The sequence below is a fragment of the Oncorhynchus kisutch genome, linkage group LG19, assembly GCF_002021735.2.
Source record: "Oncorhynchus kisutch isolate 150728-3 linkage group LG19, Okis_V2, whole genome shotgun sequence".
In the NCBI taxonomy this organism is placed as follows: Eukaryota; Metazoa; Chordata; class Actinopteri; order Salmoniformes; family Salmonidae; genus Oncorhynchus; species Oncorhynchus kisutch.
In genome coordinates, this window is record NC_034192.2 from 55,112,644 (window position 1) to 55,130,889 (window position 18,246).

The following is an 18,246-nucleotide window of genomic DNA, read 5'->3' on the forward strand; positions in this document are numbered from 1 at the left end:
CCTGACAGGGTCTGTTCTAATGAGACCTGACAGGGTCTGTTCTATTGAGACCTAACAGGGTCTGTTCTAATGAGACCTAACAGGGTCTGTTCTAATGAGACCTAACAGGGTCTGTTCTAATGAGACCTAACAGGGTCTGTTCTAATGAGACCTAACAGGGTCTGTTCTAATGAGACCTAACAGGGTCTGTTCTAATGAGACCTAACAGGGTCTGTTCTAATATCCTTCATTGCTGTCTGATGTGTCTGATTGGTTGAGGTCATCCTGCTGCCCTGACTCACATCCTGTGTGAAATTTTACAAGCATGGCAGTCAGTAACTGTGTGTGTGTGTAGTTTCAGAAGCACGGCAGTAACTGTGTGTGTGTGTGTGTGTGTGTGTGTGTGTGTGTGTGTGTGTGTGTGTGTGTGTGTGTGTGTGTGTGTGTGTGTGTGTGTGTGTGTGTGTGTGTGTGTGTGTGTGTGTGTGTGTGTGTGTGTGTGTGTGTGTGTGTGTGTGTGTGTGTAGTTTCAGAAGCACGGCGGGGACTTAAAAAGGACGAAAAGGAAACTGCTGGAGGCGGCTAACTACGTAGACAAGGTGAGAAAAGCCCACACACGGTGGTTCATTTGGGATTAGTTCGGGGGCGTGGCCAGATGGAGGTATAGTACACCTAAACAATATAATACAGACAATAGGCACATATCACAGCATACTACCATTTTGAGGGATAGAAGAACTGTGAGATGGTCTGCTGACTTTTTACAAGGACATTCTACTGCAAAATGAATGAAAATAAAATGTCATAAAATAACATTTCCCCCCAAAATAAGCCCAATAACATATAGGTCCATATGATCAGGCAGGCTAGATCACAAACTTTAAAGTGTCAACAATAGGCTAGTTAGAAACATATTACTGACTTGTCCCAACAACAACAAAACATGTTCCACTGGCACTCAGCCAACCAAAGATCATGTACTGTGAATGTAATGTACCTGTTACACCTGATCCCTGTTACACCTGATCCCTGTTACACCTGATCCCTGTTACACCAGATCCCTGTTACACCGGATCCCTGTTACACCTGATCCCTGTTACACCTGATCCCTGTTACACCTGATCCCTGTTACACCTGATCCCTGTTACACCTGATCCCTGTTACGCATGACCCCGTTACACCTGATCCCTGTTACACCTGATCCCTGTTACACCTGATCCCTGTTACACCTGATCCCTGTTACACCTGACTGTTACACCTGATCCCTGTTACACCTGATCCCTGTTACACCTGATCCCTGTTTCACCTGATCCCTGTTACACCTGATCCCTGTTACACCTGATCCCTGTTACACCTGACTGTTACACCTGATCCCTGTTACACCTGACTGTTACACCTGATCCCTGTTACACCTGATCCCTGTTACACCTCATCCCTGTTACACCACATCCCTGTTACACCTGATCCCTGTTACACCTGATCCCTGTTACACCTGACTGTTACACCTGATCCCTGTTACACCTGACTGTTACACCTGATCCCTGTTACACCTGATCCCTGTTACACCTGATCCCTGTTACACCTGACTGTTACACCTGATCCCTGTTACACCTGATCCCTGTTACACCAGATCCCTGTTACACCTGATCCCTGTTACACCTGACTGTTACACCTGATCCCTGTTACACCTGATCCCTGTTACACCTGACTGTTACACCTGATCCCTGTTACACCTGACTGTTACACCTGATCCCTGTTACACCTGATCCCTGTTACACCTGACTGTTACACCTGATCCCTGTTACACCTGATCCCTGTTACACCTGATCCCTGTTACACCTGATCCCTGTTACACCTGATCCCTGTTACACCTGATCCCTGTTACACCTGATCCCTGTTACACCTGACTGTTACACCTGATCCCTGTTACACCTGATCCCTGTTACACCTGATCCCTGTTTCACCTGATCCCTGTACACCTGATCCCTGTTACACCTGATCCCTGTTACACCTGACTGTTACACCTGATCCCTGTTACACCTGACTGTTACACCTGATCCCTGTTACACCTGATCCCTGTTACACCTCATCCCTGTTACACCTGATCCCTGTTACACCTGACTGTTACACCTGACTGTTACACCTGATCCCTGTTACACCAGATCCCTGTTACACCAGATCCCTGTTACACCTGATCCCTGTTACACCTGACTGTTACACCTGATCCCTGTTACACCTGACTGTTACACCTGATCCCTGTTACACCTGATCCCTGTTACACCAGATCCCTGTTACACCTGATCCCTGTTACACCTGACTGTTACACCTGATCCCTGTTACACCTGATCCCTGTTACACCTGATCCCTGTTACACCTGATCCCTGTTACACCTGATCCCTGTTACACCTGACTGTTACACCTGATCCCTGTTACACCTGATCCCTGTTACACCTGATCCCTGTTACACCTGATCCCTGGTACATTTAGCCCCGGTCTCCCCTATACCTTCAACGCCACTGGCACAATTAGCAAGCGCTAACGCGCATAAACCATGCAGCTGTTAAGCACTCTGGTTCTAAACACTCTGGTTCTAAACACTCTGGTTCTAAACACTCTGGTTCTAAACATTCTGGTTCTAAACACTCTGGTTCTAAACACTCTGGTTCTAAACACTCTGGTTCTAAACATTCTGGTTCTAAACACTCTTGTTCTAAACATTCTGGTTCTACACATTCTGGTTCTAAACACTGGTTCTAAACACTCTGGTTCTAAAATTGTGCATTTTAGGCCTACAAATTTCTTGGATTTGAGAATTAAGTATAGCCTGATAACACTAGAAAGCTCAGTGGCCATCAACATTTATTTCAAAGGTGTGTTTTATCAGGACTGCATTAAGAACGTTGTACAATGACTGGGCAAGCATATTTATCTCCCTGTGCAGCAATCGCAATTTGACAGAGCCTCAAGAGGAATGTTATTTTCTCTCATAGATTGCGACAGGTTGACAAGTGAATAGGTCAACTATTCTACTATGGGATTGTCTGATTTAGCTGTTGTTTACTCGTGTTGTTGGCTGTGGAAAATGTAAATGTGGGAAACAATTTTTCATTAGATAATTCAAATAACCATAGGTACCGGGTCTCAGCTCCGTCTGGCTCTCATTTGGATCATAGGTGCCGGGTCTTGTACCCGGTGGGACCCGGCCCAATTGAACCCCTACACACACTCAGACATTCACTACTGTATCCTCACTGAACATAATTAACAATTATATTGTACTTCCATGTTAGTCAAATTATCTTTGGTGTGTGTGTGTGTGTGTGTGTGTGTGTGTGTGTGTGTGTGTGTGTGTGTGTGTGTGTGTGTGTGTGTGTGTGTGTGTGTGTGTGTGTGTGTGTGTGTGTGTGTGTGTGTGTGCAGTACTACAAGTCTCTAAGTATTCGTGTGGCAGTGATCGGTCTGGAGGTGTGGTCTGATCAGGACAGGATCAGTGTGTCTGGTAACCCCTACAGTACCCTGGGAGCGTTCCTGGCTTGGAGACGCAAACAGCTACACACACTACCTAACGACAACGCTCAACTCATCACGTTAGTGTGACACACACACACACTACCTAACGACAACGCTCAACTCATCACGTTAGTGTGACACACACACACACTACCTAACGACAACGCTCAACTTATCACGTTAGTGTGACACACACACACACACTACCTAACGACAAAGCTCAACTCATCACGTTAGTGTGACACACACACACACACGCACACACACACTCCTAAACGACAACGCTCAACTCATCACGTTAGTGTGACACACACACACACACACACTCCTCAATGACGATGCTCAGCTCATAACATTAGTGTTACACACACTCCTTACTGCACTCTCCTTAATCCATCCATCCTTATTCCTTCCATCCTTAATCCATCCATCCTTAATCCATCCATCCTTAATCCATCCATCCTTAATCCATCCATCCTTAATCCATCCATCTTTAATCCATCCATCCTTAATCCATCCATCCTTAATCCATCCATCCTTAATCCATCCTTATTCCATCCATCCTTATTCCATCCATCCTTAATCCATCCATCCTTAATCCATCCATCCTTAATCCATCCATCCTTATTCCATCCATCCTTAATCCATCCATCCTTAATCCATCCATCCTTATTCCATCCATCCTTAATCCATCAATCCTTAATCCATCCATCCTTAATCCATCCATCCTTAATCCATCCATCCTTAATCCATCCATCCTTAATCCATCCATCCTTAATCCATCTCTCTTCCTTCCATTAAGACCGTTCAGTGGAACTACAAAACTGTGTTATTTTGTTTCCCCAGGGGCGTGGCGTTTCAGGGCACCACCATTGGGCTGGCCCCTCTCAGAGCCATGTGCTCAGAGTACCAGTCAGGGGGAGTCAACTCAGTAAGACTACAACAGAACTCTGTCGTTTGAGATTTGACCATAGCCAATAGCAGCCCAGTAAAGATGTCTCTAAAGTTGTCATGAAGTGATGTATTTGTGATGTATTTGTGATTTGTGATGTATTTGTAATAGCACACATAGATCTAGAACCAAGCTAACATGAGATGTATGTCAATACGGGAATTCACCTGTAACCCCCTGACCTCTACCCCCCTGCAGGACCACTCTGACAGTGCTGTGGGCGTGGCAGCGACTATGGCCCACGAGATGGGGCATAACTTTGGCATGAGCCACGACAGCCCTGGGTGCTGCCAGGCCAAGGCTGATGATGGAGGCTGCATCATGGCTGCTGCCACTGGGTGAGAGAATCTATCTATGTTGAAAATCTATCTTTCTATTAAAGAGATGTTATCTCAATGACAATAAACCCTTTATGAATAAAGGTTAAATAACTAATGTTATAATGATTGATCCTGCTTTGTAAAAGACAGTCCTGGGACATGTTCAGCTGAGCAAAATGTTGTGGAATATGAATGTCTGTATAGAAATATATTACTTAGAACATACTTTCTTCTCTGACATGTAGAGTAGAAGGAATCACCTAGTCTATTCATAGCTTGTTCTATCTGTAACGTTGGCATCGTTGCACCTTACCGAATACACCCCTGGTGTGTGTGTCGCAGCCACCCATTCCCACGTGTGTTTAATGGCTGTAACCACCGGGAGCTGAGCAGGTATCTGAGCTCTGGAGGGGGGAAGTGTCTGTTCAACCTCCCCAACACCAGAGCCATGCACGGGGGGCAGCGCTGTGGGAACGGGTACCTGGAGGATGGAGAGGAGTGTGACTGTGGAGATGAGGAGGTGAGGGTGTGTGTGTGTGTGTGTGTGTGTGTGTGTGTGTGTGTGTGTGTGTGTGTGTGTGTGTGTGTGTGTGTGTGTGTGTGTGTGTGTGTGTGTGTGTGTGTGTGTGTGTGTGTGCTTGCGTGCGTGCGTGCGTACTGATTGTCCATCCTCTCTCTACAGGAGTGTTCCAGTCCCTGCTGTAATGCCAACAACTGTACTCTGAAGGCTGGAGCAGAGTGTTCCCACGGAGTCTGCTGTCACAACTGTAAGGTACTGTACACTGTCCTCTCTCTCTCTCTGTCTGACGTCTTCTCTCTCTGTGTCTCTCTCTCTTTCTCTGTCTCTGTGTTTCTCTGTCTCTCTGCCTGTGTCTCTCTGTCTCTCTGTCTCTCTGTCTCTCTGTCTCTCGCTCTCTCTCTCTCTCTCTCTCTCTCTCTCTCTCTCTCTCTCTCTCTCTCTCTCTCTCTCTCTCTCTCTCTCTCTCTCTCTCTCTCTCTCTCTCTCTCTCTCTCTCTCTCTCTCTCTCTCTCTCTCTCTCTCTCTCTCTCTCTCTCTCTCTCTCTGTTCATTCTTTCCAATGTGTCAAGTAATTATCTGTTTGTTTTCTCATGATTTGGTTGTGTCTAATTGTGTTGCTGTCCTGGGGCTCTGTAGTTGTATAGGTATTTATTATGGATCCCCTTTAGCTGCTGTCTTGACATGCTTCTCCTCATCTTAGCCACTGTTGTATCAATATGTTTTGACCATGACAGTTTACAATCCAGGGTTTCTCCAAGCACTTTAGTTACATCAACTTTCCACATGATTTATTACGATATTTAGTTGAGGTTTAGGGTTAACTGAATGATTTGTCCCAAATACAATACTTTTAGTGTTACGGCTCTCTCTGGCAGGAAGAGTGGACCAAAGCGTGGAAAGTGTTCATGATTCTTTTCTTTCAAAAAACACAAACAAAATAACAAACGTGAAAACGAAAGCGCACAGTTCTGTCAGGCAGAAACACTAAACAGAAAACAAGATCCCAAAAAAACCAAAAGGAAAATGACAACTTATATGTGAACTCCAATCAGAGACAAAGATAGACAGCTGCCTCTGATTGGGAACCACACGGCCAAACACAAAGAAATAGAAAACATAGACTTTCCCACCCGAGTCACACCCTGACCTACACAAACATAGAGAATAAAAAGGATCTCTAAGTTCAAGGCGTGACATTTAGTTTAAGAAATATTTAGGACTAACTTATTCCTTGCCACCCATTCTGAAACTAACTGCAACTCTTTGTTTAGTGTTGCAGTCATTTCAGTCACTGTAGTAGCTGACATGTATAGTGTTGAGTCATCCGCATACATAGACACGATGGCTTTACTCAAAGCCAATGGCATGTTATTAGTAAAAATTGAAAAAGGTAATGGGCCTAGACAGCTGCCCTGGGGAATTCCTGATTCTACATTCAATATGTTGGAGGGGAAATTTTTCAATTCCTCATCAATCCACAGGGATTTAACAGTTTTTACAGTAATTTTCTTAATGGGTGCATGCTTATTAGTAACTGTGATAAGCAATTTCATAAATGTGTCAAGTGCAGCGTCTAGTTGCTCCTCATTACACACCACGGACCAACAAATATTCTTTGCATCAACAACGTAGGAATCGCTACAAAACTTATTGTGTGACCTCTTATATGCTATATTAGGCCCAGCCTTTGGAACTTTGGTTTTCCTAGACATGGCTACTATTGTGATCATTACATCTGATGGATCTGGATACTGCTTTCAAGAAAATGAATGTGGCATTAGTAAATAAGTGTTGATACATGTTGTTGATTTCATTCCTGTGTTGTTTGTAACTACCCTGGTAGGTTGACTGAAAACCTGAAGCAAGCTTTTTCTTGAGTGGGCAGCTTGATGAATGCCAGTAAATATTTAAATCACCCAGAAAATATACCTCTCTGTTGATATAACATACATTGTCAAGCATTTCACATGTTATCCAGATACTGACTGATAGTGCTTGGTGGTCTATAGTAGCTTCCCACAAGAATGGCTTTAGGTGAGGCAGATGAACCTGTAGCCATATTACTTCAACAGTACTTAACATGAGATCCTCTCTAAGCTTTACAGGAATGTGGTTCTGAATATAAACAGAAACACCTCCACCATTGGCATTTCTATATTTTCTGTAAATGTTATAACCATGTATTGCTACCACTGTATCATCAAAGGTATTATCTAAGCGAGTTTCAGAGATATGAATATGAAATATGAATATGAAAGTTATCTGTTACTAGCAATTTATTGATTTCTTGAACCTTGTTTCTTCAGCTACCTACGTTAACGTGGGCTATTGTTAGCACTTTTCTTCTGGGATGCCTACTTGTTTTTATTGCTTTACTGAGAAGCTTAGCAGAAGTAGACATGCTCATGTTATTTCTGTTAGTGCAGTGGACTTCCTCCTAGGGAACACCGGCTCACCTGTCTGTCAGGGTAGTTAGAGGGACATAAATTAGGTTACTTACATTGTGTCTACTAACGCTCCTGTTGTTATGTGCATTTGCTGAAGCATTATGAAAACTCTACATCACAATGGTAGGGAGTAACTGAGCTGGGCTTTGGTCATTGATAAGTCATTGTCTCAACGCAGCCTTATAATGCTGTGAAAGGATCCAGGAACCCAAATGATTTGGGTGGATCCCATCCTCCTTATAAAACGTGTTTTGTTTCCAAAAGGTATCGAAATTGTCAACAAAAGTTACACCCATTGAGCTGCAATAATCACATAGCCAGTTGTGAAGAGAAAGAATCCTGCTGAAGCGTTCACTGCCATGATTCAGAGAGGGCACAGGGCCAGAAATGATGGGTCTTTTGTGAGAGTCAATCAGCTCTACATTCAGGAGCAGCTTAGTGCAGCTATAATGTCATTTACTCGAGCTCCGGGATAGGACATAGTTTTTGCACCAGGAATGGTCACATTTCTTACCATAGAGCTGCCCAAAATCAAGGCTGGCGAGAAGGTCAAGGAAATCTGTCCACTCACTCCCGTGCTTCACAGGATTCGGAGAACCTTTATGGATGGACGAGAGGCAGGATAACGTGAGCCCATTGCTCCCGGTGCCTGGTGCAGGCCTCCGATAGATGGAGAAGCCCCGCTCCATCCAGAGCAGGGATGGAAGGTTGCCGACTTCAACTTGGAAATCGTAGTAGTAGGCACAGCGGCTGCAGACACAGGCAACCCCCAGCGATAAAGGTGCAGAAAGATCAGGCTTCAGAACGGCAAAACTTTTCGTTGTTTGTATCCGCTCCATGCCTCTCGTTGTGAGTGTAGACTGTTTTGCGGGAGGCCTCTGTCTTCGGCTTCCACAACTCGAGACATGCCACCATCGTTGATTGCCATGCTCCTCTTGCTGTGCTCCTCCGACTCCGCTATCAGCTGGGGGATCTCCGGGCAACACCGGCCAGTCGGATAAAGACAAGCGACAAGGCGGAGATGCATCCAACAAGCGCTAAAATTATTTTGTAGGCTGGCGACCTGCGTGATCAAGGAAGCCACCTCAAGCCTATAGTCCTCGGGAAGTAAACAACTGCAGCATTGGAACTCCAAATGATCCGGTTTGTCCCGAAATAAAGTTGGAACATTTCATTTATTTCCAGCATAAAATATTCAGCTGGGGTCTGGACCAGCTTGCTTAGGGGACTCTTCTCCAGGTTCATCTCTCTGTAGGTGATGGCTTTGTTATGGAATGTTTGGGAATCGCTTCCTTTTAGGTGGTTGTAGAATTTAACAGCTGTTTTCTGGATTTTGATAATTAGCGAATATTGGCCTAATTCTGCTCTGTATGCATTATTTGGTGTTTTACGTTGTACACTGAGGATATTTTGGAGAATTCTGCATGCAGAGTCTAAATTTGGTGTTTTTCCCATGTTGCGAATTCTTGGTTGGTGAGTGGACCCCAGACCTCACAACCATAAAGGGAAATTGGGTTCTATAATTGATTCAAGTATTTTTTGCCAGATCCTAATTGTTATGTCAAATTTTATGCTGCTTTTGATGGCATCGAAGGCCCTTCTTGCCTTGTTTCTCAGATTGTTCACAACTTTGTGGAAGTTACCTGTGGCGCTGATGTTTAGGCTGAGGTATGTGTAGTTTTTGTGTGCTCTAGGGCAAAAGTGTCAAGATGGAGTTTGTTTTTGTGGTCCTGGCGACTGGACCTTTTTTGGAACACCATTATTTTGGTCTTACTAAGATTTACTGTCAGGGCCCAGGTCTGACAGAATCTGTGCAGAAGATCTAGATGCAACACCACAGGCCTTTTTGGGTTGGAGGTTTTGTATTTTGTCCTGTAGTTCATTCAATGTAATTGGAGAATCCAGTGGATTTGATACTCTTTAATAGCTGATTCTAAGACTTGTAATTGATCTCTCTGTCTCTTTCTTCAACCTCTCTCTTTTCCTCCAATCTCTCTCTCTCTTCCTCCAATCTCTTTCTCTCTCCCTTCCTCCAATCTCTCTCTCTCTCTCTCTGTTTATCTCTCTCTGTCTATCTCTTTCTCTCTCTGTCTCTCTCTCTTTCTCTCTAGTTGAAGAGTCCAGGTGTGTTGTGTCGTACTCCATCCGGGTCATGTGACCTTCCTGAGTACTGTGATGGGAAGGCGGAGTCTTGTCCTTCTAACTTATACCTGGTGGATGGTACTTCCTGTGCAGGGGGGCAGGCCTACTGCTACACCGGCATGTGTCTCACCCTGGAGCAGCAGTGTCAATCACTCTGGGGGCGGGGTTAGTACCTGTCAATCACTCTAGGGCGGAGATAGTAGACGTGTTATTGCATCCTGTTATAAAGTCAAAATTGGTTTTACAGCACTTTTCAATTTAACGCTCCCCTATTGAAATCCATTGTTTCCAAAATATTGCTCCCACCTATCTGGGTGCTTCAGATGGGTTCGAAGGGAGAAGGATTAGGGCTTGTTACTGGGCTTTCTGTTTGGTGTTGTTTCTGTTTTTATAATCAGTGATCTTCACAGGACAGGCTTTAACTGACCACAGGAACATCTGTCTGCTAGCAGGAGGTGATATAACACGGTGTGTTTTATCCTCTTTAGATGGCCGTGCTGCTCCAGACCTGTGCTTTCAGAAGGTGAACGAGGCAGGAGACTCCTTTGGGAACTGTGGCAAAGACCTGCTGGGTAAATACAGAGGATGCAGAGACAGGTGAGGAGACACATTTACCGAACGTTGGCACCAAATACATGTGATCCTTCAACTTCCATGTATCCCTTTATTTATCTTCCATCCCTACATACACGAATCCATATGACCTTTCTGCTGTTTCAGGGATGCTAGATGTGGTAAGATCCAGTGTGTGAGTTCAGCCTCCAAGCCCCTGGAGACCAACGCTGTTCCCATTGACACCACGGTCCGGGTGGGGAATGGGAAGATCCTCTGTAGGGGGACACACGTTTACCGACCAGGCCAGGGGGACGAGGAACAGGGGGACACACTGGACCCGGGACTGGTCATGACTGGGACCAAATGTGGAGAGGACTCGGTGAGAAGGGGAGAGGAGAAGGGACGGGTGTGGGGTGTGTGTGTGTCTCTGGGCTGTATGCTGCATTTGCAGTTTTGTCCAGGGAGATGTATTCCTTTCCCATGTTTGTCTCCTCCTCCTGCAGATGGGAGATGTATTCCTTTCCCATGTTTGTCTCCTCCTCCTGCAGATGGGAGATGTATTCTTTTCCTGTGTTTGTCTCCTCCTCCTGCAGATGGGAGATGTATTCTTTCCTGTGTTTGTCTCCTCCTCCTGCAGATGGGAGATGTATTCTTTTCCTGTGTTTGTCTCCTCCTGCAGATGGGAGATGTATTCTTTTCCTGTGTTTGTCTCCTCCTGCAGATGGGAGATGTATTCTTTTCCTGTGTTTGTCTCCTCCTCCTGCAGATGGGAGATGTATTATTTTCCTGTGTTTGTCTGTTCGATGTTCTGTCAGTGTGTCTGTATTTTAGTCCTCTAAGAGCTCTCTGTTGTGGCAGGATGGACTGGACTATCTACTTATGATAATGATTATCTCGCTCTCTCATCTCTCTCTCTCTCTCTCTCTCTCTCTCTCTCTAATCCCTCTTGTCTCTCTCTCTCTCTCTCTCTCTCTCTCTCTCTCTCTCTCTCTCTCTCTCTCTCTCTCTCTCTCTCTCTCTCTCCTTCTCTCTCTCCTCTCTCTCTCTCTCCTTCTCTCTCTCTCTCTCTCTCTCTCTCTCTCTCTCTCTCTCTCTCTCTCTCTCTCTCTCTCTGTCTCTGTCTCTGTCGCTCTCTCTCTCTCCTCCTCTCTCTCTCTCTCCTTCTCTCTCTCTCTCTCTCTCTCTGTAACAGATCTGTTTCGGAGGAGAGTGCCGCAACGCGTCTTTCCTGAGAGCGGATGAGTGCAATGCCAAGTGCCACGGCCATGGGGTATAGGAGGGGCTGGATGTGTGATAGGGGAAGGGTATGGGAGTAATGTGGGAGGGGGGGGTTAGGCGTATGGGCTACTGCAGAATAGGGGGGGGGGGTGTTGGGTCTGAGGTTATGGATGGAGGGGTTTAATAAAGCTGTTATAACACATTATATAGAGTAGGAGGAATATTGACAGGTTGTTAGTGTTGAAACCGTATTGTGGTTTCTTCTTCTCTCTCTCTCTATAACAATAACCACTACTTATCTCTCCTCCTCCTCCTCCTCCTCCTCCTCCTCCTCCTCCTCCTCCTCCTCCTCTCTCTCTCTAGCTGTGTAACAACAATCACCACTGCCACTGTGACTCAGGCTGGGCCCCTCCCCTGTGTGACCAGGAGGGGACAGGAGGGAGTGTCGACAGTGGCCCTGTCATTAACCACAGTATGTTATCAATCAACGAGTCACTCAAATAATGATTCAGTTGGTCAGTCAATTAAATCCAATACAGTGGCAAGAAAACGTATGTGAACCTTTTGTATTTCTGCTTAATTTAGTCTTAAAATGTGATCTGATCTTCATCTACATCACAACAATAGACACAGTCAACAATAGACACAGTCAACAATAGACACAGTCAACAATAGACACAGTCTTCATCTACATCACAACAATAGACACAGTCAACAATAGACACAGTCAACAATAGACACAGTCAACAATAGACACAGTCTTCATCTACATCACAACAATAGACACAGTCTTCATCTACATCACAACAATAGACACAGTCAACAATAGACACAGTCAACAATAGACACAGTCAACAATAGACACAGTCAACAATAGACACAGTCTTCATCTACATCACAACAATAGACACAGTCAACAATAGACACAGTCAACAATAGACACAGTCAACAATAGACACAGTCTTCATCTACATCACAACAATAGACACATGCTGCTTAAACTAATAACACACAAACAATTCTACGTTTTCATGTCTTTATTGAACACACCGTGTAAACATTCGCAGTGCATGGTGGGAAAAGTATGTGCACCCTTGGATTTAATAACTGGTTGACCCTCCTTTGGCAGCAATAACTTCAACCAAATGTTTTCTGTCTTGCGAATCAGACCTGCACAATATTGCTGAACTTTTTCAGTTCAGTAATATTCTTGGGATGTCTGGTGTGAACCGGTTTCATAAGGTCATGCCACAGCATCTCAATCGTGTTGAGGTCAGGACTCTGACTGGGCCACTCCAGACAGCGTATTTTCTTCTGAAGTCATTATTTTCTTGATTTGCGTCTGTGTTTTGGGTCGTTGTCCTGTTGCATCACCAAACTTCTGTTGGGCTTAAATTGACGGACAGATAGCCTTACATTCTCCTGCAAAATGTCTAGATAATCTTGGGAATGGATTTTTCCGTCGATGATAGCAAGCTGTCCAGGCCCGGAGGCAGCAAAGCAGCCCAAACTGTGACGCTCCCTCCACCGTACTTTACAGTTGGGATGAGGTTTTGATGTTGGTGTTTTTTCTCCACACAAAGTGTTGTGTGTTCCTTCCAAACAACTCAACTGTAGTTTCATCTGTCCACAGAATATTTTGCCAGCAGCGTTGTGGAACACCCAGGTGCTATTTTGCGAACTTCAGACAGGCAGCAATGTTTTTTTGGACAGCAGTGGCTTCTACCGTGATGTCCTCCCATGAACACCATTCTTGTTTAGTGTTTTATGTATCGTAGACTCGTCAACAGAGATGTTAGCATGTTCCAGAGATTTCTGTAAGTCTTTAGCTGACACACTAGGATTCTTCTTCACCTCTTTGAGCAATCTGCACTGTGCTCTTGCAGTCATCTTTGCAGGACAGCCAGTCCTAGGGAGAGTAGCAACAGTGCTGAACTTTCTCCATTTATAGGCAATTTGCCTTACTGTGGACTGATGAACATCAAGGCTGAACATCAAGGCTTTTAGAGATACTTATGTAACCCTTTCCAGCTTTATGCAAGTCAACCATTCTTAATCTTAGGTCTTCTGAGATCTCTTTTGTTCGAGGCATAGTTCACATCAGGCAATGCTTCTTGTAAATAGTCAACTCAAATTTAGTGAGTGTTTTTTATAGGGCAGGGCAGCTCTAACCAACATCTCCAATCTCGTCTCATTGATTGGACTCCAGGTTAGCTGACTCCTGACTCCAATTAGCTTTTGGAGAAGTCATTAGCCAAGGGGTTCACATGCTTTTCCCAACCTACACTCTGAATGTTTAAATTAGGTATTCAATATTGCCTGATTAAGAAACAGCCTGGCAGCTAGCCTAGTAGCCAGAGACAAGAAAAATACAATAATTTGCATGTTATTAGTTTAATCACACTGTGTTTGTCTATTGTTGTAACTTAGATGAAGATCAGATCAAACTTTATGGCCGATTTATGCAGAAATTGAGTTAATTCCAAAGGGTTCACATACATTTTTTTGCCAGTGTAACTGATGTGGTGTTGCAAAAGACTACTAGGTTAAACAACATATATTTGATTGTTTGTTTTCAAGTCATATCTTACAGGTTTGCTCTGACCTCCGTTGTTTATGCTATTTGTGTTTCTAGGCAGTATACGTCCTGTCCTGTTGCTCCTCCCCTTGGTTCTCTTTGTCCTATTGGCTGCTGTGGGACTGTGGTGCTGCTACAGCCATAAACTACATAAAAACGTTCCTCTGAAGACCTCGGTCCCAGCACCCAAGACAATGTGTGTAACTTTAGTCTTTCTATTGTTTTCACATCTTTAACTGTTTGGATTTGGCATATTTTATTCAAAGCAAATATGCAACATAGACATTGCACAGTAAACAACATCTCAAATTGAACTTCAAGAATGAAAAGCACTGTGTTTGACTCCTTAGTTGTCCAGTCAGATGTTCAGTCCCTGCTGAAGCCAAACATCTACAAGCCAACAGTCTTGCCAATGGTCACCTTGCCAACAGTCTTGCGAACAGCCATGGCAACCCTACCTTCCTACTGACGAGACATGGCTCAGACAGGCTGGTGAGGGGATCTGTTCATTCACCTGTTACACCACAGTACTTTGTATGTAAAGTGTGATGCAGTCAATGCTAAAAAAAAGGGTAGTCTTGACAGGTAAATAACAAAACAATACTTTTAAATGTTCTGACAGTAATGCTGTGAGTGATTGTTTGTCCTTCACAGAGTCCGTCAACACCTTGTCCCAGCCTCTCCACCAGGCACCCTGTCTTCTGTCCCACAGTTCAACCCCCTCCTTACATAGCCCAGCAGAGACAGGCTCTATCCCAGCCACAATCCTCTCTCCAGCCCCAGCCCCAACCCTCCCTCCAGCCCCAGCCCCAACCCTCCCTCCAGCCCAAGCCCCAACCATCCCTCCAGCCCAAGCCCCAACCCTTCCTCCAGCCCCATCCCCAACCCTCTCTCCAGCCCCAGCCCCAACCCTCCCTCCAGCCCCAGCCCCAACCCTCCCTCCAGCCCCAGCCCCAACCCTCCCTCCAGCCCAAGCCCCAACCATCCCTCCAGCCCAAGCCCCAACCCTTCCTCCAGCCCCATCCCCAACCCTCTCTCCAGTCCCAGCCCCAACCCTCCCTCCAGCCCCATCCCCAACCCTCTCTCCAGCCCCAGCCCCAACCCTCTCTCCAGCCCCAGCCCCAGCCCCAACCCTCTCTTCAGCCTCTGCCGCAGCCCAAGCCTAAACCTCCTCCCATCCCCAGCCACCTAGCCCAGCAGAAAGGACCCCTACAGGCCATTCCTCCAGCCATCAAGCCCCACAGCCCCCAGTCCTCCCCCTCAACACCTCACACACACAGACCTGACCCCCCCAACAGACCCCCACCCCCCTGCCCTCTCTCCAAACCCCAAATATCATCAGATGTGTTACAGAGAGGAAAGTCCAATCTGGCGCCACCTGGTGGACAGAAGAAACCCAGCAGGTAAGCGCAGAATCTCAAGAACATCACAACGTTTTTTGTTAGGATCCCTAATGGAACCCCTTTTCCTTTATAGTGCACTAGTTGTGAGTCTATTTTCTGTTCTAGATCCCAAAACATGATCTCAGGGAGGAGATGAGGACCAACACTGGAACCCTGAGCTCAGTGAGATTACTGGACATCTAACTGGGTATCTCTTCTCTCTCTGTGAGATGGATGTTTTTCCACCTGTGTCCAAAGAAGACCATCAGCCTTTATGAAGAACATGACACTGTGGCAAAGGAGAGAGGAGGGCCACAGCTGGACACACAGGGTCTCAGTCCAAAATGGCAACCTAAATGTACTACACTATATAGGGAATATGGTTCCATTTCAGACCTGTCCAGGGAAGCCTCCTCTGTTGGCCCATCTCAGTGTTTTTATTTCATTCCAACAACAAAGACAAAGGAGTTGCCTGATGAAGAAACATCTCTGGCTACTAGGCTAGATGCCAGGCTATGTCTTGCCTTACCTCTTGAAACCAGGTCTCCTGTATACTTGTAATATTTAAGACTGGACTTTATCGACTCATTTAGTTCTTGTGGATGCTACCTTATACCATGGGTTAACAGTATCATATGCTTGTTTCAGGTGTATTTATTTGCAAAGCTTCAGAGCAAAGAAACTGGTGTTTAAAGTCAATGCACTGTATATGGTTTCTACAGGAGCATGAGTCTGAAGCGAACGTCTTATATTACGACAACGCCACGCACAGAATGATGCTTAATGCTTCTAGTATGTGAATAAACGATAGGCTGGCCTAAGACGAGGGACATCTCAAATGTTGCAGTAACTATTAGAAAAGTATATATTGTTTTGGTAAGACTTTGTGGTTTTCTTTAATGTTTTGTATATTGTACTGTTCTTGTTGTGTTGGGTGCTAAATTCAGGTCTTCTGACTGACTGAATGAATGTATATTTGTACACCTTGAAGGTTAATTGTTCCTGTATAACTACCTACAAGTATGTTATCTTTTGAAATGTGATGCATAGGACAACAGAATCAACCCAGTTATAGTCAAGCCCCTAAAATCTATGTCTATAAAATAATCTGATTTTCTTTTGATTTATTGTTGAAATTCACCATCTACCATCGGACCTATGCAAACAGTGGTGCCTTCAGTTTGATTTGAAATAAACTGTTTCAAAACAGGATTACAAGAAGAACATTCTGATCCACTACACTATTTCTACATGTTGCCTTTCCTACAGTACACTATTTCTACATGTTGCCTTTCCTACAGTACACTATTTCTACATGTTGCCTTTCCTACACTACACTATTTCTACATGTTGCCTTTCCCACAGTACACTATTTCTACATGTTGCCTTTCTACACTACACTATTTCTACATGTTGCCTTTCCTACAGTACACTATTTCTACATGTTGCCTTTCCTACACTACACTATTTCTACATGTTGCCTTTCCTACAGTACACTATTTCTACATGTTGCCTTTCCTACAGTACACTATTTCTACATGTTGCCTTTCCTACACTACACTATTTCTACATGTTGCCATTCCTACAGTACACTATTTCTACATGTTGCCTTTCCTACAGTACACTATTTCTACATGTTGCCTTTCCTACAGTACACTATTTCTACATGTTGCCTTTCCTACACTACACTATTTCTACATGTTGCCTTTCCTACAGTACACTATTTCTACATGTTGCCTTTCCTACACTACACTATTTCTACATGTTGCCTTTCCTACACTACACTATTTCTACATGTTGCCTTTCCTACACTACACTATTTCTACATGTTGCCTTTCCTACAGTACACTATTTCTACATGTTGCCTTTCCTACAGTACACTATTTCTACATGTTGCCTTTCCTACAGTACACTATTTCTACATGTTGCCTTTCCTACACTACACTATTTCTACATGTTGCCTTTCCTACACTACACTATTTCTACATGTTGCCTTTCCTACACTACACTATTTCTACATGTTGCCTTTCCTACACTACACTATTTCTACATGTTGCCTTTCTACACTACACTATTTCTACATGTTGCCTTCTACACTACACTATTTCTACATGTTGCCTTTCCTACACTACACTATTTCTACATGTTGCCTTTCCTACACTACACTATTTCTACATGTTGCCTTTCCTACACTACACTATTTCTACATGTTGCCTTTCTACACTACACTATTTCTACATGTTGCCTTTCCTACAGTACACTATTTCTACATGTTGCCTTTCCTACAGTACACTATTTCTACATGTTGCCTTTCCTACAGTACACTATTTCTACATGTTGCCTTTCCTACACTACACTATTTCTACATGTTGCCTTTCCTACACTACACTATTTCTACATGTTACCTTTCCTACACTACACTATTTCTACATGTTGCCTTTCCTACACTACACTATTTCTACATGTTGCCTTTCCTACAGTACACTATTTCTACATGTTGCCTTTCCTACACTACACTATTTCTACATGTTGCCTTTCCTACACTACACTATTTCTACATGTTGCCTTTCCTACACTACACTATTTCTACATGTTGCCTTTCCTACACTACACTATTTCTACATGTTACATGTTGCCTTTCTA

The 18,246-nt window shown here is 44.4% G+C and overlaps 1 protein-coding gene and 1 long non-coding RNA gene across 2 annotated transcripts in view; both read left to right on the top strand.

The window, feature by feature from the left end:
• Window positions 1-15,088, top strand: part of LOC109879847 (disintegrin and metalloproteinase domain-containing protein 19) — a gene marked incomplete at its 3' end in the record, with an annotated part of 52,847 nt that extends 37,759 nt beyond the window's left edge. The window contains exons 8-21 of the mRNA XM_031797261.1: window positions 507-578; window positions 3,400-3,566; window positions 4,336-4,420; window positions 4,640-4,779; window positions 5,104-5,281; window positions 5,444-5,533; window positions 9,840-10,035; window positions 10,359-10,467; window positions 10,591-10,804; window positions 11,618-11,695; window positions 12,007-12,115; window positions 14,279-14,417; window positions 14,572-14,713; window positions 14,876-15,088. Of these exons, the coding sequence (XP_031653121.1) occupies window positions 507-578; window positions 3,400-3,566; window positions 4,336-4,420; window positions 4,640-4,779; window positions 5,104-5,281; window positions 5,444-5,533; window positions 9,840-10,035; window positions 10,359-10,467; window positions 10,591-10,804; window positions 11,618-11,695; window positions 12,007-12,115; window positions 14,279-14,417; window positions 14,572-14,713; window positions 14,876-15,088 (1,932 nt within the window). The remainder of the gene's footprint in view (window positions 1-506; window positions 579-3,399; window positions 3,567-4,335; window positions 4,421-4,639; window positions 4,780-5,103; window positions 5,282-5,443; window positions 5,534-9,839; window positions 10,036-10,358; window positions 10,468-10,590; window positions 10,805-11,617; window positions 11,696-12,006; window positions 12,116-14,278; window positions 14,418-14,571; window positions 14,714-14,875) is intronic.
• A 238-nt stretch (window positions 15,089-15,326) lies between these two features.
• On the top strand, window positions 15,327-16,813 carry LOC109879853 (uncharacterized). The gene is made up of 2 exons (XR_002253606.2): window positions 15,327-15,624; window positions 15,730-16,813. It is a non-coding gene; the product is annotated as an uncharacterized LOC109879853 (long non-coding RNA).
• The last annotated feature ends 1,433 nt before the right edge of the window (window positions 16,814-18,246 follow it).